At 34.8% G+C, this 22,938-nt stretch overlaps 1 protein-coding gene across 1 annotated transcript in view; it reads right to left on the minus strand.

Moving 5' to 3' along the window:
- LOC134660848 (neuroligin-4, Y-linked-like) overlaps positions 1-22,938 on the minus strand; it is a 44,967-nt gene that overhangs the window by 5,942 nt on the left and 16,087 nt on the right. Inside the window, exons 2-8 of the mRNA XM_063516694.1 lie at positions 8,629-9,333; positions 7,745-7,962; positions 7,244-7,393; positions 6,643-6,843; positions 1,374-1,869; positions 1,202-1,286; positions 14-208 (exon numbers count right to left, since the gene is read on the minus strand). Of these exons, the coding sequence (XP_063372764.1) occupies positions 14-208; positions 1,202-1,286; positions 1,374-1,869; positions 6,643-6,843; positions 7,244-7,393; positions 7,745-7,962; positions 8,629-9,209 (1,926 nt within the window). The 5' untranslated portion in view covers positions 9,210-9,333. The remainder of the gene's footprint in view (positions 1-13; positions 209-1,201; positions 1,287-1,373; positions 1,870-6,642; positions 6,844-7,243; positions 7,394-7,744; positions 7,963-8,628; positions 9,334-22,938) is intronic.

The following is a 22,938-nucleotide window of genomic DNA, read 5'->3' on the forward strand; positions in this document are numbered from 1 at the left end:
TTTCTACACTTACCGGTGGATAAAAACCGTCTTTCGTCTGATAGTCAAACACGTAGAAAAATGTCTTAGTTGGTCGACGCGGTCCGTCCTCGTCACTTGGTGCTGGTTTAGGTCCTCCGCTGAGCAAATCTCCGCTTTGGACTAATGGTGCCACATATTGAGCATCTGAGAACGCTGCCACAGTCGCATCTCTTGTATTGATCAAGTTCTAAAACGAAAAACCGTTGTTAATTAAATATGGAATATATTATTTATAGTGTGTCAAAGGTCTGTTTGATTTCAAACATAGACAGAGAGAATCATACTATCTTTGTCTAACACTAGTACTAGCACCCAAAAGAAAAGGATGAGTATAGTTTTTTTTGTACCTATTTACTGACAAGATTTGGTTGACCCAGTATACATACTGTATTAGGTACCCATTATTTTGTCAATAATTGTTTTGGTTAGAATTAAGAAAGATACAGATTCTTAAAATACTACGATACTACGATGCTCTGCAAGATCCTACGTCTTTTAATACTACTGGCTGTCGTCTATCTTTATAACTTTTGTAAATATAGTCAGTGTAGCCGAATTACACTCCCCCACGAAAACGATCTAATAAACATTAAACTAAGGAATTTTGACGTGTTCTAATTGAATGTTCTTAGGAATATATGTATTCAATTAACAGTATTTTTTATGCATGGCTGCTTAAAGAGATTGATGTCAAAATTGAAAGATGCTGACAATTAGCTTAAGATTATATATATGTAATAACTAGTTACGATTCATAAGTGTTTGTTGCTAGGCCTACATGAATAAAGTATATTTTGAACTTTAACTTGACTAGGGAAGATTTAATTAATTCATTTCGGAAAAATGTAGAGTCAGCTACAAAATTGACAATTTTAGCTGCCCTCAGAATCCATTCTGTATATAGGTGCATTATATCGAGCTAATAAACGAATATATGTATGCCTCACTGTCAAAGTAATAAATTTATCAATTTGTTTGACGTGCTTGGTCATTATTCAGCATAATGTTCGCTCCATATTAATAATTGCCAATTTAATCTTTTGCCGGCGGTAAACGTGTGGAAAGGCAATTCCTAACTTGTATTGCTTTTTTGTTTAACCAAGCTGTTTATAATTGCTTGAGTTCCAAACTTATATCACAAACAAAAATTGAATCATTATATAAACAAATATGTAGGTACCGTTTTTTCCCAGTCGGTGTATTCGTTGATTATGGTGTAAAATATTTCATTTAAATGGTACATGTACGAATTTCTCACATACGTCCTGAAAACAAAGTGAAGCATTATTTTATTGTTACAGGTAGTGACATGTTATAATGATGGATAATATATTTTATTATTTATGTCTTGCCTTAACATGCGATCTCTTTTGTCTGGATCGATGCCATTTTGAATGTCATGAGCTGAAAACTTCCACAGAGCTTCACTAGTTACAACTCCAAACATCAAGTCGTACTTATTTTGAAAACGTCTTCTTCCACTATCACTTCTCTTGGAGTGTATGTTGTAATTTTGATTCATATTATTCAGCGGTCCGAAACTTGGGAAATCTCCCGTCGGAAACGTGGTTAAAAAGTCTTTTGCAAAATCTGTCTTTATAACAACTCCGTCGACGGACGGGCCAAACGCTGTCATAAAATTGGGAGGAGATATGTCTACTGATAACAATTGTTCCGTGGTGGCACCTCTGAGACAGTCCACTATAATTTCATGATCCTTCGCCATGTCGTCCGGGATGGCACAGTTCATATGCTTTGCTAATTTTAGTGTATAAAAAACTGGATCGTCCACAATAGCCCATGAACTTAGCGCTGAACCGGAGAGAAGTAGTGCTCTGTGGAATAAACCTGAAAAATGCTTATTCATTAATAAATCTTGTATAGTATACTTTATGTGACTGCTACTTAATGTTTTAATGCCTAATAGGGTATTTGACTGTATTCAAAATAAATTATTTTACACCATGCATGAAATAAAGCACCAGAAGATTTATAGATAAACGTTAGACAGCAGTTATTTTTAGCCACAATTTCTATTTTAAAACCCGTTTAAAACTATAAAGAGTAGATAATTTGATTGTGACGTCACATGCTAGTGTTTAATATAAATTCCATCGCTCGCACTAATTAATTCAGAATTGAAGAGAATATAATGGGGTTAATAATGCATATTTTAACAGATCTTTATGTCCTTAAACTTAGATGAAGAAAAAAAACCGGCCAAGTGCGAATCGGACTCGCGTTCCAGGGGTTCCGTACATACATTAAGTCCGACTCACGCTTGACTGCACATTTCTGTCATCTATAGGTACTTAAAGAACATTTTGTGTATTTTTTTCAAAATTTTACACCCATAAGTTTCGGAGATAAGGGGGGGGGGGGGGAATGGTCATTTTTTGCCTATCTTCTTGAATAACTGCTGAACTATTTATCCTAAAATTATAAAAGAAATATATTTGAGACAACAATTACAATGAGCTCTTTCATTTGATATGTAACACGATATAGGTAGTTTGAAAAACTTTATTGTTTAATTTTCTCATTTACCCCCCAAAAGTGGCCTACATATTTAAAATTCATTTGTTTACGTTACATGTCCGTCTTTGGGTACACAAACTTACATATGTATGCGAAATTTCAACTTAATTGGTCCAGTAGTTTCGGAGAAAATAGGCTGTGACAGACGGATGGACAGACAGACGAGTGATCCTATTAGGGTTCCGTTTTTTTCCTTTTGAGGTACGGAACCCTAAAAACAGTTCTTTTTTCGATTATTTTTTTTCCCACTCCTCGCGGAGACATAACTACTAAAAAAAAAGAATTACGGCATCACTCGTCACGCGAAATAAGTTCTATTTGGTCAAGTTAAATTTGTTAAGAATAACCGTTTCTTTTCGTCACGCCCACAGAACGGTGTTGGTTAGGGCCGCCACTCGTAGAGTACCGTATGTTACGACTACCTGAAAATGAGTGGTTTTGGATTTCGCAACGGTTACATAAGAGAAAATATGGAGGAATATGTAATGCATCGGAAGCTGATTATTTTTGATTTTGCGAGCACAAGATAACCCTAACGATTGTCTTTTCAATGGATGTGGGAACGAAGGCGAACCATACGTGTATACAAACAAAATTTTGTTAAAAAGGAAATAATTTTGGCAATGGAACTTTGTGAACAACGTGTAAAATCAGAGTTTGGACCAATACAAAAAATATACGAGGAATGTTTTCGGCCGCTGATCGAGAAGGGATCTAATTTTGTAGCAAAAATTCCCAGTTTCATATCTGTGAAACCGCGGCTTTACAGACTTCGATTGAGGTATCATAATTTTGTCACTACTAGATTTCTGATTATTAAAGACGTGAACATTCCCGAAGCATTGCATAAAAATCTTATCTATGATCCAATGAAATCTATGCCGATGGAACCTTTGCTTGCCACTTAATTGATTTTGAATCTGCCATGTTTAACGCCATTCATAAATTATATCCGAATGCCAAAGCTAGCGGCTGCTACTTTCATTACTGCCAAGCAGTATTAAGACACGCGAAAAAATAAAAATGAATTCTTTGGCTTATAATTTTTATTTATATCATCTTTGCCAATTACCACATTTATCATCACCTACATTAATACCCGAGGGTTTCTTAACAATATATCATGAGGCCATCACCATCAGAAATGAACATGTTTTTGAATATTTTAGCAAGCAAAGGCTAAATATAACAAATATTTTTTGACACATTAAGTTCTTTCGATGAAAAACACAAAACCAATAATTTTGTGGAAGTTCATCGATTGAACAGACGGTTTGGTAGAAAACCAAATCTTTTACACTTAATCGAGTTCTTGGACTTGGACTTACTGGACATCCAAGAATTACAAAGAGGAAACATTATTAAATTAAATTTGTCACAGTAAAACCCCCGACGGAGAAAAACCCTGCTTAGAGAAAACCAAATAAATACAATAGTTATTTAAACGACAAAATTTCCATTCTTAAGTGCAATAACAAGCTAACGAAAATAAATTGCGTTACAATATAATAAGAAAAAAGAAAACATCAAGTGCAAGAAATATCTTATAATACTTTACTCACTTTTGTGTTTTTTACCTCACTACCCTACGCCTATGTAGGTACCTAGTGTACCTACTAGGAACTTACATAGGCGGCACGCGGCCGCGGCAGCTCTATGGAGCGTGACGAATAGAAACAAAATTTATTCACATTTATTTATTTTCCACTCAGTTGCTTCTGGTAACTAGAGCTACCAGACGACCATTGTACGATTTTTGATTTTTTATCTGTGAGTGGCGGCTTGGAAGCGGTTTAAACTATGTTCTGAGCATAGACAAATAACATGGCAATACAGAAAAAAAATTAGCCAACATGATAAAATAAAAATATTTTAAACAGCTGTCGGTTTCAAAGTTGTGCGAAAGTGAAGTTGCGAAAAAGTGGTCAGTGTTTTAAAAATGCCGTAAGTATTTTTAATTACTCTTTTACTATCTAAATTTCATACCAAACGATTATGTATTTATCTAACTAACAGATAGAATGTATATTTCAGTTCTAATGTAGAATTATGAATTACTATCTCACTTCAAAGTAGTTAAACGGTGATTTTTTTCGGTTACTTGCGATTGAAATAAGATAAGATTTTGAAGAATAAGTCATATTTTTCAAATAAAATATTGTTATTTAAATAGTCTAAATATTAAGTTTCATTTATAATCATAAAATCATATAAACCTGTGATATGTTATACAGGAGTAGCGATTGAAACAATTGTAAGTATGTGCCGGGCGGCTGGTAACTCTAGCTACCAAAAGCAATTTAGCGAACGTCTCGCTCGGACGTCGTAAGGCATGAGGCACACTAGACGCTTTGCGTGCCCGTGTGGTACATTCTTGTTATGTGTTCCTACTAATTTTTCAACTACTAAGATTGTGTTTTGGGGAAACCTGACATTATTTATACATGGTTATTGGTATATCTTTTATTAGTGCATGGTCATATACAGGGTGTCCCCAGACTATGTCACATGAAGGAAAAGTACCTTAAATAACGTAGATAACAATATGACGGTGACTGAAAATAATGTCTGCTTACTTTTTCGAATGCTGGACATATCTGCCTCACGCGCTCTGTGTGCCCCGACCCTAGTCACCAGCGGCGGCCATTTTTTCAACATGGCGGCCAGTCCTACCGGCGCCCGATCACGTGTTGCGGCTGTTTTTATACCGGCTTTGTTTATTTACGTTTAAATTAGTGTAATTCCGTATTTTGCAGTTTTCTTTTGTGTAATATGATTTTGTTCTAACATTCTGTGATTAATGATGTGAAAAATGTATAGTGAAAATGTGGTATTGTGTTATTTTTGATCGGCAAAAGAACCCGAAACTGGGGTGGTACGTAATACTTTCTCGTTATTTACACTTGTAAAATCGTAATCAATGCGATAATTGCAAAATGTGACTATTCTAATTAAAGATTATTAGTTACTTGTTCTTATTAGAACTATATTTCCGTACTTGAGTCTCTTTAACCATTCAAAAATACATCAAGAATCAACGAAATATTTCGATCCGTCCTGCGTATTTCTTGCGTGACGTGTCAAAAAATGAAATGATGTTTATTTAAGGATTATTAATAAACACCTATATGGTATTTGATACTAAATAAAAGAAGAACTAATCTACTTTTTTTACGATACTAAAAAATAGGTGTTATCGCTTTAGTTTTTTTTAAATACATATCTGCTTGAAGGTTTCGAATTTTTTAGTGTGTCAAGTTTACGCATTTTTTATAATTATTTTTATTATAATTACATACATTAAGCAACGGAATCAGATTCCTTGTTTTATTGACTATTCTGTGTAAAAAAATCATAGTAAATGGTTCATTAGACGCCAAGTAATTAATTTTTCAATTAAACACCGCATCGCGCGGACATTTGCTTAAAATGGCGAAGCACTTTACGCTACCATTTTTGAAATTAATCCAAAAGCAACTGAGTGGTTAGGTGTGACCGAATAAAACTCATTTCGCTTGAAGAGTGATGCCCTAATTAAAAAAAATACGTGTCAAGCTATAATAATATATACGTACCTAGTTGACAATTATTGTCAACTACGTATATATTTAAAAATATTTTTAAACATCATGGTGCGTCATGTCAAATTCTCTTTCCGCACAGACGCTAGAAGCTTTTATCGCTTCTACAGGCAAGTACTTAATACTCGTTGAAAGTGTGTAGAAATTGCGTTGTTTGATCACAGAGTTCATATTATTATGCTAACAGCTCAATCTAATAAGGGGTAGTGGGCAAGGTTCGGAATTGGTTTTTTCTTCATACAAAAAATACCGGTATTATATCGTTCTTTGGTTTCTATCTCAACAACATACAATCTATTAATACGAAGTCGTTACCTACATGATTCAGTCCTACGTAAAAAGCATAAAATAATTAAAGATACTGGGCTATTTTAGGATTAAAAAGAACCGGTTCCGAGCCCTGGTAGTGGGTCTAATTTAGCTTGCAAGATTTGTCCCGAACAAACATTAGAAACAAATATTGCAAGTTACATAAAAGCTTGTAAAAAGAGGGTATGTTTACCTGGCATGACCGTGGGTGATATCATGAGAAAATTAATGCAGGCGGCCCCTGAGCCGTGTCCCATAAGTGTAATGTTTGCTGGATCGCCTCCGAACAACACAATGTTCTGTTGAACCCAGTGCAACGCAGCTATTTGATCCATCAAACCATAATTCGCCACCCGGGCTTTTAAATGTGGCGCCGGATTTGCATTAAGGAACCCTGTTTAGTAATAAATTACAACAGCTGCTTTAGTTACACCAAAGACTTAAATTATTGATATAAGTAGTTAAAGAGGTACTTAGTAAGTAAAAAAAGTCATGCCCTGAGTTCGAGATCGTTATGGGACTTCATTAAATTAAAATGAAGTTCCATTTGGAAGCTCTATTTATTCCAAACTTCGCTAAATGTCGAGCGCATTGTATGATGTAGATATCGTTTCCGCCTACGATTAAAGGCGTTATTCATAAACGTGCTACAAGGCTCAATTAACTATACCTCGTTTATCTTCATCTGTCATTTTGACTTAGTATTTATTAGAAAGGGATAGTACATACATTTATTAACTGGGAGTACGAGTATGTTTATAATTTTGATAGTTTATTATATCGCTTTAACTTACCTAAAATACCAAGTCTAAAATTTAAGGTGACAATGATCAAATCAGCGTAACTGGCCAGAACAGCTCCGTCGTATGGATTTCCAGAGCTCCACGAAAAGCTTTCCCCGTGTATATAAACCAGCACTGGAATGGCCAATTTGAGTTCATCCGCTGAAAAACAAATTATATTAGACGACTTTTATGAAACAGTAACACTGAACTAACTATATTAGAATGAGCCCATTAGAGGTCATATAATAAAGCCACATAATTTACGAAAATAAAACTATTTATAAATATATTTAGGTACATTTAATTTATGAATTTGAATTTGAAACTGGCAATTTGAAACTAGGTATATAGTATAACGGCCAAATATTAAAATTTAGGTTTTAGTGTTATTTGAATCAAAACTATGAGAATTTAATCGAACCAAATGGGTGGGAAAACGATTATTTAAACTACACATGGCACCATTACTATCATCAATTAAAATAATAATTTCGATACCTTCTAACTTACTTTGCACGGGCGCAAAAATGTTTAAGTAGAGACAATCTTCACTCTGATTTTTAAGATAAGGCATCAGTCTTTTCAAGTATTCCAGTCTGCCTTTAGGCATAGTGTCTAACATGGTTCTTTCATCGTGGAGGCCGGGCAACTTTTGAGGGCACGCAGGGCCTGGCCGATCGGAGACACGCACACCATCCCACGGTGATGGTGCTCTTGTAGGACTGAACCTGCAAAACAGCGACCAATGTTACATTTGTGTAGTCACTTATATAATGTTATTCATTTATTTTGACTTATTCTGCAAAGGAACTGTAAAACAAATTTATTCTTATTATTATTCTTATAAAACTTTTTTTTAGTCTGCGGATTAGCGGACTTACAAACTGTTAAAAACTATTTAATGCTAAGAAAATGCGTGATTTAAATAAAGTTGGTTATAAAATGTAAACGTTACGAGCAATACTAGAAGGCTAAGTAAACTTAAGTTTACCTGGGTATGCCTATAGTACCTATTTACCCAAGCCTTTTGAATAAAGCCCGAAAATTTTATCAACTTTAATTTGTTTGTTACCCGTATACATCTAGGTCTAACCAACACTGGGAGGGTAATGTCAGAACTGATGATGCAATACCTAATATTACCCAGCCAGCGTTGGGTAGACCTAGATGTGTACGGGTAAACGCCGTAGGTCTGCAGATTAATGTTGTTTAATTTTTCGGCCTTTACCCAAGTTTGAGTTTTCGGTTTTGGGAAATACTAGTTATACCAGGGTAAAATTGAGTTTAATTATCCATCTGACATTATATTACACGTAACATAATTATATATAATTTTCAATAGTAACCAAAATCTGACCGTACTATTTAAGTAATGGAATACTGAGCGATTTTACCTGTTTGTTCCTACTGGTGGAGTGGCATACGGAACGCCTAAGAATACTTCTAGTGGTCTTAAATATTTATGTTCATCCATGCCCAAAATTATGCCCTGCAGTTTACCATATTTAGTCTGAACTATCCTACTACTTATTTTAAATTTCACATTTGAATCTGGTAGTGGATTAGAAGGGCTTAAATAAAAATGTTTGTAGTCTTCGTAGTTGCTGTAAGTATTGGGCTCGATGGCGTAATTTTTTTTCTTTATATGTACATATTTATCACTATCGTAAAATGGGTTTTGTTCGAAATTGACTTTAGTATAATGCGACTCTTCTTCGGAATGCTCGGTATCACGTTCCTCGTAGTCGTGTGAGCCGTGACTGTCACGTGCACCGTCACTAAAGTTAAATTCTTTGCTTACGCTGCTCTTTTCGCTTAAACGACGACTGATATATGTTGTGTTGGAATTAACACAATTCAGTGAGAGACAAAGTATGAGGGTGATACAATACAAATTTAAGGATTTTCGAGCTAAATTACAATTGTAATTTGTTTTTAGCATCCTTTTCTTAAAAGTTTTTAGACATATATCCATGTCACTCTGAAGTGAATTGTAATGTATTTTTTCTAAGTCATAAGTAATTAGTCAGGTAATCATCTGCGACTGTATACTCTTCTGGAGAGGTATTTTCACTATGTTGTATATTGTGGATCTGCATCTGAAGCAAAAGGAATGAAAAATATTATTTTTTACATATTTAATTAGTTTAATATTACTTATATTCTACAGCTTTTATAATTTGTTAATTTTACCTTTTAAGCAGCAAAAATTGATTTAAAATGAAATGCGTGAAAAAAGTGTTTCATATACCTATATTGTATACAATTCAATAGCTCATACATGTGCAGCTGCTACAACACTCCTATACATACATAAAAGAGAAATACTATTTAGCTGATTTAATACGTTCATTAACCATTGATGCACTAAGTCATAGAACTATTATACTGCATTTCGTGGTTTTGTTAATTTAACCAACGGCTTACATGGATTTGTCCATTTTCACTATGAATATATATTAGATGGCTGAAGACCCACCGAATACAATATTAGTATTAATATCGCCTACAGGCCCTACAGTGATTCATTATTAACACATTCACTGCCAGGAACCCACCTGGTGGGCGCTCGTGAACTTTGCTCGGATGGACAACCCGCCGGGCGGGTTGTTTTATACGCAGCTATAGACGACCGGTTTCTGGGGTAGTGCGCCGTTTTTTGTCTGGTAGTGAATGTGTTAATAAATTGAAAAAAAAAATACATTACCTAGACAGTAGGTAACGGTTATCACACGCCCGTTGTTCGAACGAGGCATCTATGCATAATATATCTATAGTGATTCCCGCTCGCACTGCGGAATCCGCATCGGTGTGATAACTGCATTACAAGTGCATGAGCTAATAATGAACATTGCATCAGCCATGTTAATGTTAACTTTATAGGCCAATCAAATTAGATCCAAAAATAACGTTTTGGGGAATTCATTCCCAGCTAGAAATCGTTGTAATATTTTCATTTGGTCCTAAATGCATGTAATCCGAGTTTGCTCCTTGCAAGGAGATGTGTATCAATTTCGGGAGCCTTAGGACATATTTTTTCCTTGGATTGCTACCACTCGATGTAGAAGGAATCCGCCATCAATTACCTACAATGGCACTACCAGCAAGGTTTTGTGGATCAGACACAGGAGAAAAAGAGTTTTCGGATTTTTAACATGATTTCGAAGAAATTCGAAGTGGCGGGGTTTTTTCAAACTTTGACTGCGACTTAATATTACGGTACCTTTCGGATCCTCAGATATCAATTTTCATCATGAATATAACAAATTTTCCGTAGGACGTACCATTTTTGATGTACAAGCAAAAAACTGAAAAAGAACAAAATATTATGCACACCTGGGATGGAGTAAACTCATATTACACGCATTTAGGACAAAATGAAGGTATTAAAACAATTTCCAGCTTGATTGTCCTATTATGACTAGAGCAGATACTCTATGGGTGTCTATGTTAACTCCTAACAGAGCGGATATCACCCTTAAGTCTCTCTTACCATAATACCTACATAATGCCATTAAAATTATTAACGACCGTCTTATATGTGATAACAATTACATTAGCAAACCTTGTCTGATAACCGCGTAAGTACTTGCTTAGCAAGCTTAACGAAGAAGACAAATCGATTAACACGAAATTCATAGGTACAATCAGCAGCAGAAGTTGCTAAGCGGGCGTGGTGTTCAAAATTACCTTGACACGCTCTAATTATCTTAACAATAAAGTTGCGTCAAGATAATTTTGAATACCTGGCCCGCTTAGCAACTTCTGATGCTGACCGTACAGTAATAGAGAAGAATAGTGAGACAAAAAACAGGGAGTTTAATACTGGACAGTCAGTGTACGTAAAGAACTACTGCGTTCACCGCGCGCGCTGGTTGAAAGGGACGGTGGAAAAGCGACTAGGAGTCTGCAGATACTTAGTGAAATGGAACGACAAGCTGTTAGTACGACACATCAATCAAATGCTCGGTTGCGGGGGGGAAGAACAACGGAAGGTCCCTGAGGCAACCGATGGTGCTACAGATGACGATGACGATGACGAGGATTCCCGAATCGCGATACCGTCGCCTCATCGTTGGGCGGATATCATAGGTGTATCCGGACCCCAGGACATCACTATACACGGAAACCTGCAAAATACCGCATCCAGCAGCCAAAAGCGTGCCAGACAGACCACATCCCCAGACTCACCTGATTATAAGAGAATAGCCCTAGCAGATAGCGGAAGTGAGTCAGAGCTGTCTGAATGTAGAGATGTAGAGACGGAGGAGGAATAGTAAAAGTGTTCAGAGTAGTGTAACCGTAGCATAGTGTAGTGTTAGGTAGTAGTGTTAGTGAACTTTATAAAATAGTGAACTCTCTTAATGGGGGAGGTATGTTATGTATAGACAATGAGGGTAGGTTTTGACAGTTGTGTACAAAGTGAGGTAGTTGTGAAAAACCAGTCTGTCAACGCGAACCTGGACCAGTGCATGTGCTTGGACCCTAAACTGTGAGTTATATTAGTGGAGCCCCACAAAACACATCTGGACCAGAAATGTCACTATTGACAGCTGACAGACCGAATCCATAACAGTTTTATAACAGAAATTGAAATCAGTATCGGCAATCATATTTTACACAACGAAGGCCGCATAAATATGTACACGCTCTTACTTATTGCGCTACAAATAAGACCGTGTCAGTTACTGAGGTTCCGTTCTCGTCTGGTTCAACTTCATCAAAAACTAGTACATAGTAGCATTTTAAAATACAAATGCTGGATTTTTTGATGAGTACTTTTCTAAATCGGTGCTGAGGAAACAAACATTAAAAAAAAACGGCCTAGTGAGACAGGTACAGTCGAGTACATAAATATGTACCTACACATTTATTCACTTTAATCCTTAGCGATAAATTAAAAAATGTTTACATATTTATGAACTCGACTTTACATCACAATAATTTTCACAAAGTTTCGTCGATTTACTCACGCTTAACTTCTATTATAACAGTCTAGTTTTAATTAATGGAATTACCAAATACAGTTCCTGCTGACAAAAGATACGTATGGGGTTCCATTTCCATGGCAATAAATTTAGGTACTCGTCACCTTATACACTATTATTTTCTATACGGTTTGGTTTTATATACATACATGTAAGTGTAACTAAATTTAATAGTCATGAGTCATGAAATATTTTAATTCAGTTTTCATTTTTTAACTAGTACTTCGTCAAAAGAACTCTAATTAGTTTTGTTATTCTCGCAACCACTACAACTACACTGTGTTAGTGACCGTTAGTATGTAGGTACAGTCACATGCAATAATATGTTACTATTCGATGGGCCGCAAAAATATGTGATAAGCTCTTATATGGCTCTACAAATAAGATCGTGTCAGATATTTTTCCGGCCTTCGTTGTGTAACATTGTATTGCAGGTGTATTTAAAAAGTAAAGAAATAATAATTATATATCTACGTAGTAATTTTTCCTTTTTATTTTCATTTCAAATTGATGCCACGTTTATGTCTCGTAAATTGCTTCGTTTGTTAAGAAAATGGACGATAGACGTCTTTGTATTCTTTTTTGTCGTCGCTACGGTCATTTAGATTCAGGATGAACTGTCCCGGGAAGGGTCAGATGAAATAACCTCGACCTAAAAGGGTCGGATTGACCTACTATTTCATCAGTTAACTAGTTAATTTGAAATTGGTAGATAATGTGCCTACACTTATGTTTAGCATTTTTCACAGGCTTTGTATGATGTAAACCGAATGGAGTGTGAAAAAGTTTAGTTTAGTTGAAAAAGTAATTCTGGACACATTTTTTTCTGCTATTAGGAATGACGGATCGCTCATGAATCTAAAAGGCCTAGTTAACAATATTATATAATATTTAAGAGTCACACTAACCTACTTAGCCGCCGCCATACAATTGAAGTAACGCTCTCATTTTAAAGACATTCTGAAATAACATAAAATTTGGCTACCGAATGGACTCCGCAGGTTAGCCGGCGTAGAGGTAGATAAAAAAAAAGCGGCCAAGTGCGAGTCGGACTCGCCCATGAAGGGTTCCGTATTTAAGCGATTTATGACGCATTAAAAAAAAACTACTTACTAGATCTCGTTCAAACCAATTTTCGGTGGAAGTTTACATGGTAATGTACATCATATATTTTTTTTAGTTTTATCATTCTCTTATTTTAGAAGTTACAGGGGGGGGGGGGGGACACATTTTACCACTTTGGAAGTGTCTCTCGCGCAAACTATTCAGTTTAGAAAAAAATGATATTAGAAACCTCAATATCATTTTTGAAGACCTATCCTCAAACCCATACGTGTGGGGTATCTATCCCACACGTATGGGTTTGATGAAAAAAAATTTTTTTGAGTTTCAGTTCGAAGTATGGGGAACCCCAAAAATTTATTGTTTTTTTTTCTATTTTTGTGTGAAAATCTTAATGCGGTTCACAGAATACATCTACTTACTAAGTTTCAACAGTATAGTTCTTATAGTTTCGGAGAAAAGTGGCTGTGACATACGGACGGACAGACAGACGGACAGACGGACAGACAGACAGACAGACATGACGAATCTATAAGGGTTCCGTTTTTTGCCATTTGGCTACGGAACCCTAAAAAGAGATGGCAGGACGGCCTCGACGCATTTTGCAGCGACTGGCATGTATACACACTAACAGTGACTAGTGGCGGATGAAATGAAAGGCCTTTGCACGCAGTGGGTGTAGGACGAAATTTTGTTTCGCTCATAAACAGCCTCTAAACATTTAAAATAATCATGTGTATTGTACAAAAGTTGCAAATTCCAGCGATAACTTCGAAAAAATAAACTTTTTTAGTTTTTCGCGCCTTCTGGCATGAGTTGTCAGATATTTTGCAGTAAACATTGATTGTTTTTAAGATTAATAAGGTCCTAGTGACTGCAAATACTAAAATTATCATATGATGATGGAAACAAGTAGGTACCTACAACGAAATAGGTAAGTGGATATTTTCCGTTAGAAGAAAAACGAACAAATTAATTTAACAATAACGTCGCGTCAAGGTAATTTTGAACATCTCGCCCGCTTAGCAACTTCTGCTGCTGACTGTACATAGGTATGTAGGTGGACTGTAATTGTCTTGCAAACTTCGGAAGAAAAGTCAGTGACACAATGTGACAAATTTTCTTGTGAACTTCGATTTTAGCAGTAAGAGCTTTTAATTTTTTCAGATTATTTTTGGAAAAGTGGAATAAGTATACAACCTTTTCTTAAACATGCTCAGTAATGGTCGCATGTTGTTCGTATGTCAAAGACGCAAAGTGCCGATTTAAATCCCCGCGTCGACAACGCGTAGCATCGTGGAAGGAACGTGAACATAACGTAGGTACCTGAGACAATGCGCTATATAAGAGCCCGTTAACGATTTTAGAGCCAAAATGTAAAATTGATAGATTTAGTCGTTGAAATTTTACACCTTTTGTTACGTAATAGAAATAACAAGTAACTATCAACAAGTAACAAGTTTCTATTAGCACGTCTTCTTATCTTGCACTTTTACTTTATTTGTATTGTATTTCCTCATAAGTTTGAGAAAAGCATTATGTTTACCTCGTGGAAATAGGTTTTTTCTGACTCAGAAACAGCAACATAGACTGTCCATCGGTGGACCTTATGGCTTTTGTAATAAGGTTTACGAACTGTCAGTTAACAGTGTGAGCGGTGGTGCCTCGTCAGAAAATGCCTTTCTTTCCAGCCCTCGGTAACAATGTAGGTAGGTACTAATTTATTTTATCATTTGGTTCAATGACCATGCTGGTGAACTTGATTGGCGAAAAATCGGCAATTCTTGATTTTAATAACTTCCACATATAAATAATTGTACGATTTAGTTGTTTTGCTGTCGTATGAGAACCACCTACACAGATAGTTGTCATGGTTCTGTTTGAATAAAAATATATAATACGTTCACCATCGCATGTGGAGTCTGCAAGTAAATTGTCCAGCATTCTGAAGTTTCCTTCAAACTTGTTTATTTCACACGCAAGCTTTTATTTCATGCATTGGAAACTCCGAATTGTATTTTTGTGATTGCGTAAGTCTTAGTTTGCGAGTGAAATAAATAAGTTTTAATGGGGCTCGCTTACCACAAACACTGAACATAATATATACAAAAGTGAAATAGTTTATAAGTTATTGTGTTTCAAACGTTGCGCATATGTACTATATATGCGCACTTTATATTATTTCAATTCAAGCTAAAAATTATATAAAGTTTTATTTTTCTAATAATCAGTATAATGTTTTTTTTTTCTTTTTTTATTAATTTATTTAAGGTCGCTTTTTAACAACAAGGTCATTAGCGACCACAAGAGAATTACAATTTTTTATATATATCAATTAATCTTATAAATCTTATAAGTACATGTAAATATCCATCATTTAAACAATCATTTAAGTTGTTAGGCAACTTACAAATTTCTTTTTCTTCCTTATATGATAAACACTCAATTAAAATATGGCTCACAGTCAACTCCAAACCGCATTTATCACATTTATTTTTTTCAGTTTTAGTGATAAGATAACAATGTGTTAAGTTTGTGTGTCCTATTCTTAACCTAGTAATAGCTATCTGATCTCTTCTACACGTGAAGGGTATCGGAGGGGTTTCAAAAACAGATTTTCTAACAAGCGATAAACCACTTGAGTTACCACTTTTCCAATAATTATTCCAAAATGTTTTGACAGCTGATTTGATCAGTTTTTTAACTTCAGGGTAGCTGGATTTAACATAATAATCTATCTGTTGATTTTTAGTAGCATTTTTAGCTTCGATATCGGCCTTTTCATTTCCAAGAATCCCTTGATGTCCTGGAATTCAGATTAATTCAATTCTGAAATGATTTTCCAATAGATCAATAGTTTCTTGTTTAATATGTAAAACAAGTGGATGGGAGTTCTTGGGATTCTGCAGGGCCATTAGGCATGATTTAGCATCAGTGTAAATGACATTTTTCACCAGGTTAGAATCTTTTTCAATTAATTCTATAGTTTTAAGAATTGCTATCGCTTCACATGTAAAAATCGAGGTAAAATCATGGAGTCTATAATTGTAGTGATTGTTACTAGTTACAACTGCACATCCAGATTTATCATTTATAACTGATCCATCTGTATAATAAGTTTTACAGTGTTCAAGGCCATCATATAGTTCATTAAATAGATTTTTGTAAATAAATTGTGCAGTGTCACTCCGTTTATTTTCAGCTAATTCTATATTAATCGGCATTTGAAGCTGTTCCCAAGGTGGAACAGTAGGTAATTTTATTGGGTATAATGCTGGAATAGTGAGATTTAATTCTTTGAGATATCTTGCTACTCTAATTTTGAAAGGTTGATGTAAACTGGGTGAAAATTAAATTCGTCATCAGTAACCTCGGAATAATAAACCAACAGGAACCGCCATTAACAGGCGTTCCCCTCTGCCAAAAGTCGGCGGCCGCCGGTCAAGGAGGTTATATAAAACTAGTTGCCATACGTCATACGCCATTCAGCAAACGTCAGTCTAAGTGGAATGTTAGGAGCAGAAAATGCCGAATTGTAGCGTTTTCTCCTGTAAAAACCGATCGGAAACATCTAGCGTACTTAAACAACACGTTTATTTTCATATGTAAGTACAATATTATCAAATAGTGCACTAATTTAGCAAAAAACTAAAAAACATTGTCAATCTGAAAGTGATACCACTTCATGGTACTAGATCTAATTTAGGGTAATATTTAAAGAAGACTTTCTAAATATTCATTAGGTATACCTAACTTCTAATTTGCGTTGCTTATTATTATATAATTTATATAACACATTATTTTTATATAACACCTTATTTTTATATCAACATAATCCAGTCAATGAAATAAATAGTATAAATCATAAATAACGTGATATTACCGATATAGGGCCATTGTGCTAGTTTCCGTCCATGCTCTAGTCTCTAGTTTTCGACCACATGACAGATTAGCAAATAACATATTTGATATTTAATTTGCTACTTGCCATTTGGCAATATATAAAAATGTATTTACATTTTTTATGTAGATAGATATATTGTCTCGACATTAAGGATTGCATTAAGTCCAAATTTGTGCAGCAATGTAGATTTATATTCAATTTCGTCAAGTGGACGAAAACTAGAGCTGGACGAAAACTAACGCACCTACCCTATTGAAAATTCATTTTTCTCTTAGTTTCTATCGTATATCTATCTATCTAATCTAATCTAAAATCTAATCTATAGGTGAACCAGGATCTATTGAGGGTGCGCCATGTTGCGGAATTTCACTGGAACTAATTTTTTCATACTACACTGAATTGTCACCCTATACATGAGAATAACAGCGCCCTCTTGACAATTATCATATATTACTGGTCAGGCTATAATCTATATTTTTTATTTGACATGTCCAATATTTGTATTGTATTTTATTTATTTTAAGGTATTTACTGCCGTCATTTTCCATAAATAGGCACTTTTAATTTATTACTCTGGTATCACTCTACCGTAGTTAGCGATGGGACACCATAAAAACCAATATCGATAAAATCTATATGAACATTATAAATATATTGTTATTTCGATTTACTTTTTTAGATTTCCAAAAGATGCAATAAATTTTAAACATAAGTAGTTTTCAGCTTATCAAGCCATCGAAAACCTAAAAATATTGCAATATCAGTCACGTTTTAAAGATCTAAGAACTGCATAAGTAAGATTGTAATTTCATATAAATATATGCTATTACAAAGTTACTGTTGCAGTTCCTACAAATAGTAGGTAAAGGTACACTACGATATATGTACGATGTGAGTATGAATAAAGATGTGTTTAGTTATGATAATATGTGTATACATAGTATGGGTATGAGTACCCGAAAAGAAGGACTGTCTACAAAAAGAGTTGAGATCCCATCAAAAACATTACATGTAAAAAGGTGCAAGTCTCGCAACGCTTTTATTACAAAAAGTTCTGAGATGTAACGTGAAACCAAGTCGGTTATTTTAATCAGTGCCAGGGGGTGTTAAAACCGTATCAATAAGATATAATGACTTGGCAATCGCACATAATGATTTACTCGTACCGTACTCGTAAATATGTGTAATGGTCAAACTGCAATTAGCGCTAGCTGCGCTAGCGTTATGTTCAATTAGAACTATTTTTAGTAGGTGACGATGATCCCTAGGTCATTATGCAGCCGTGCGATGGCCAAGTCATTATACTTATTACAAATTAAAGATATCTTATTGATACGGTTTTAACACCCCCTGGCACTGATTAAAATAACCGACTTGGTTTCACATTAGCATTAAATCTCAAAACTTTTTTGTAGTAGAAGCGTTGCGAGACTTGCACCTTTTTACATGTAATGTTTTTGATGGTTATAATTGACTAAAGCAGACAGTTAAAATTCAGTCAATAAAATATCGACAATATTATCGACAAGTCCCTCGCACTTCTACGTTTACTTAGAACTGACATTATCTCGTTCACGGACGGGGTTGTCTGTGTTTGTTCTTGTATTTGTGTGAATATAGTTTATGCTAGTGTTTGATAATTTTGTCGTGTGCGTGTGTAGCGACGCATGCGAAAAATGCATTAGTGTTTACATTATTTGTGTGCGTTCCTCGCCCCCCGCGCCGAAAACGGCAGAATTTTTCACATAGAAATTAGTGCGTGTCACCACTCCATATGATTATTCCTCCGAGTCAGTAACAGATTGTTTGATGTAATCATCATATGTAGGACAATCTGGGCGTGATAAAATTTTCGAAGCATAATTCAACGAAAGTGCTCTTCTCCTATATTTAAGTGGCATTTCACCCGACTCTGCTAATATACTATTTACAGGATTTGTACGAAAAGCACCAATACTCAGTCTCAGGGCCGTGTTTTCTACACTCTCAAGTGAATTCAAGATTCCAATATTTGCAGAATCATATAAAACTGAACCATAGTCTATTTTTTGTCTTATTATACTACGATATGTGTTTAAAAGGCAATTTCTGTCAGAACCCCAAGATAGAGAGGATAATGTTTTAATTATGTTCAATCGATTAATACACTCGGATTTTAATTTATTAATATGTGTTTTCCATGACATTTTTTTGTCGAACGTTAATCCCAGTATTTTAACATTATTAACTTCCTTGATCAAATGTTCATTCAATGATAATTCAATCGTTTTGTTTCGATTATTCTTTTTTGTAAATACAATGAATTCTGTTTTAGTTTTAGAAAATTTAAATCCTGTTTTATTTGACCACTTTTGAAGATCATTTAAGGTATTTTGAATTAATTTAGCTGTAGGCTCAAGTGTTCTACCACTACAAGTGATTGTTAAATCATCTGCAAATAAATAACCTTTTACGCGTTTATCTATAACAATTAGTACGTCATTTATAGCTATCAGAAACAAAATAACACTCAGAACTGAGCCTTGGGGCAAACCATTTTCCACAGAGATTGTGTTAGAAAGAAAGTTATTTATTCTGACTCTGATAAATCTGTTTGATAGAAAGTTTTTAACGAAGGCCAGGATATTACCTTTGATATTAAGATCTTAAAGAAGCTCAAGTACTCTGTGTTTCCATACCATTTCATAGGCCTTTTCAATATCCAAGGTAACAGCTATCACTGAATTGTCACAAGCCAGGGCGTTTAGTAGGTCATTTTCAATATTCAACAGACAATCTATCGTCGATCTATTCTGGCGAAATCCATATTGAAAAGGCGATAAAAGATTATTTGATTCCATGTACCATCTAATTCTTTTGCTAATTATTTTCTCAAAAATCTTACATAAGTTGCACGTTAAAGATATAGGGCGATAACTTCCTGGAGAACTCGGAATTTTTCCAGGTTTTAAAATTGGGATGACTAACGCTTCTCTCCAGCTATCTGGAAACACCTGTTTCTTCCAAATATAATTATAGAGGTTTAGTAAGTAATTCAAACCACTTATAGGAAGATGTTTTATAATGACATTTGGAATATTGTCTGGTCCTGGACTAGTATTTCCCAGTTGCGGAAGGACCGACAACAATTCATGCATGGACAGATCCTTATTTATTTTATTAGAATTATCAGTAACATCAAATTTACTTTGAACCTCTTGTGAAGCTTTAAAAACATTAAATTGTTGATCATAATTAGTAGAACTAGAATTTGAAGCAAATGTATTAGCCAGTAGATCTGCGTTTGCAACAGGGTCAGCACTTAAAATTCCGTCCAAGTGTTGCAATACTATAGTGTCCCATCTAATATTTTTCTTATTATTTTTTTGGATTTTTTTCCACAGAATCCCTATTGGTGTTTGACTATTAATGGATGATATAAATTTTTCCCAATAATTTCTACTACTGTCTTTAAGTATTCTTCTAGCTTTAGATCTCTTTTTCTTATAATCAATTTTTAGTTTTGAATCATGATCATTCCTAGCACATTTATAATACAATCTTTGAGCCTTTTTTGCTTCTTTAATAGCTAATTTACATTCTTCGTTCCACCATGGTACTGAGTTATTTCTTTTACAATTGCCTGAAAATTTTGGTATACATTTTTCTGCTACTTCCAAAATAAAATTAGAAAAATTGCTAACTATGTCATTGATAGTAATGTTAGAATCGTGATCCAAGTCAATTAATTTACTAATATTGTTATCAATTTCTTCTCGAAATTGCGACCAATCAGCTGCATGGAATTTCCATCGTTTTGTCATACTAGTAGAGGTAGGTGTTACTTCATTGACTAAGGATTTAACAAGAATTGTAAAGTGATCGCTGTCATATAGATCCTCAAAAGCATTCCATTCAAAATATGATGAAATATTTTGTGAAGCTATTGTTAGATCAATATTACTTGTGCGACCTGTGCTACTATCAAAATGTGTGGGTTGATCTGTATTTAATAAGACTATATTGTCATGAGAGTCTAACCAATCGGCCACTACTCGACCTCTAGTGTCGCATCTTTCTGATCCCCAGTAATAATGATGACTATTAAAGTCGCCCAACAAGATGAACGGAAGAGGTAGTTGATTGACAAAATCATTTAAATCCTTCATATTTAAGGAAGTACTATTCGGTAGATATATACTACATATTGTAACTTTTAACGGAAACCTTATTTGGACTGTACAGGCTTCTAAATGTGTATTTAAACGAACTTGTTCTGGGAAGGTGTATGGTTTCACGAAAATTACTACCCCGCCAATGGCTCTGTTACCTTGTAACCGGTTTTTAAAGAAGTGTTCAAAACCTCTTAAGGAAGCACAATAATCAGAAGAGAAATTAATCTCTTGTAAGCAAATACAGGTTGGAGTTAACTAATTAATTAATAACCTAATATTTTCTAAACGTGTAAAGTACCCATTCACGTTCCACTGTAGTATATCCATAATTATTAATATTTAATATTTATTAAATATATTTTTTATTTATTTAATATAAAATATATATAGATATAAACTTAACCTAAGTATACAATTACCATTAAACAGATGTTTCTGTGTTTAAGATCTGGTGAAGTTTTCTTGATAGACGCGAACATCTGTTTTTCAGGCTTTTGTTCATCTTTGCATGTAGGCTGTTGCACATCATAATGATGTCTCTAATATTATCAGAGTATGAATGAACTACTTTCTTTACATTTTGTTTGCCACGTCTGTTACCCAGTAAACTTTTAAATTGATCTATGTTTAATGGAAACTTTACTTCTTCGCTCAATCTAATCATTTCTTTTTCTACATCTTTCCAGACCTGTTCTTCATCCTTGGGATCAGCCTTCTTCAATTTTTTTCTCAATTTATTCTTTCCTTCTACTTCTGTCCAATCTTCATGTAGGGATACATTACTAAGGGTTTCATCAGTTTCAAGGTGGACTCCGCAGGTTAGCCGGCGTAGAGGTAGATAAAAAAAAGAGATGGCAGGACGGCCTCGACCCATTTTGCAGCGACTGGCATGTATACACACTAACAGTGACTAGTGGCGGATGAAATGAAAGGCCTTTGCACGCAGTGGGTGTAGGACGAAATTTTGTTTCGGTCATAAACAGCCTCTAAACATTTAAAATAATCATGTGTATTGTACAAAAGTTGCAAACTCCAGCGATAACTTCGAAAAAATAAACTTTTTAGTTTTTCGCGCCTTGTGGCATGAGTTGTCAGATATTTTGCAGTAAACATTGATTGTTTTTAAGATTAATAAGGTCCTAGTGACTGCAAATTCTAAAATTATCATATGATGATGGAAACAAGTAGGTACCTACAACGAAATAGGTAAGTGGATATTTTCCGTTAGAAGAAAAACGAACAAATTAATTTAACAATAACGTCGCGTCAAGGTAATTTTGAACATCTCGCCCGCTTAGCAACTTCTGCTGCTGACTGTACATAGGTAGGTAGGTGGACTGTAATTGTCTTGCAAACTTCGGAAGAAAAGTCAGTGACACAATGTGACAAATTTTCTTGTGAACTTCGATTTTAGCAGTAAGAGCTTTTAATTTTTTCAGATTATTTTTGGAAAAGTGGAATAAGTATACAACCTTTTCTTAAACATGCTCAGTAATGGTCGCATGTTGTTCGTATGTCAAAGACGCAAAGTGCCGATTTAAATCCCCGCGTCGACAACGCGTAGCATCGTGGAAGGAACGTGAACATAACGTAGGT

The sequence above is a fragment of the Cydia amplana genome, chromosome Z (assembly GCF_948474715.1).
Source record: "Cydia amplana chromosome Z, ilCydAmpl1.1, whole genome shotgun sequence".
Lineage (NCBI taxonomy): Eukaryota > Metazoa > Arthropoda > Insecta > Lepidoptera > Tortricidae > Cydia > Cydia amplana.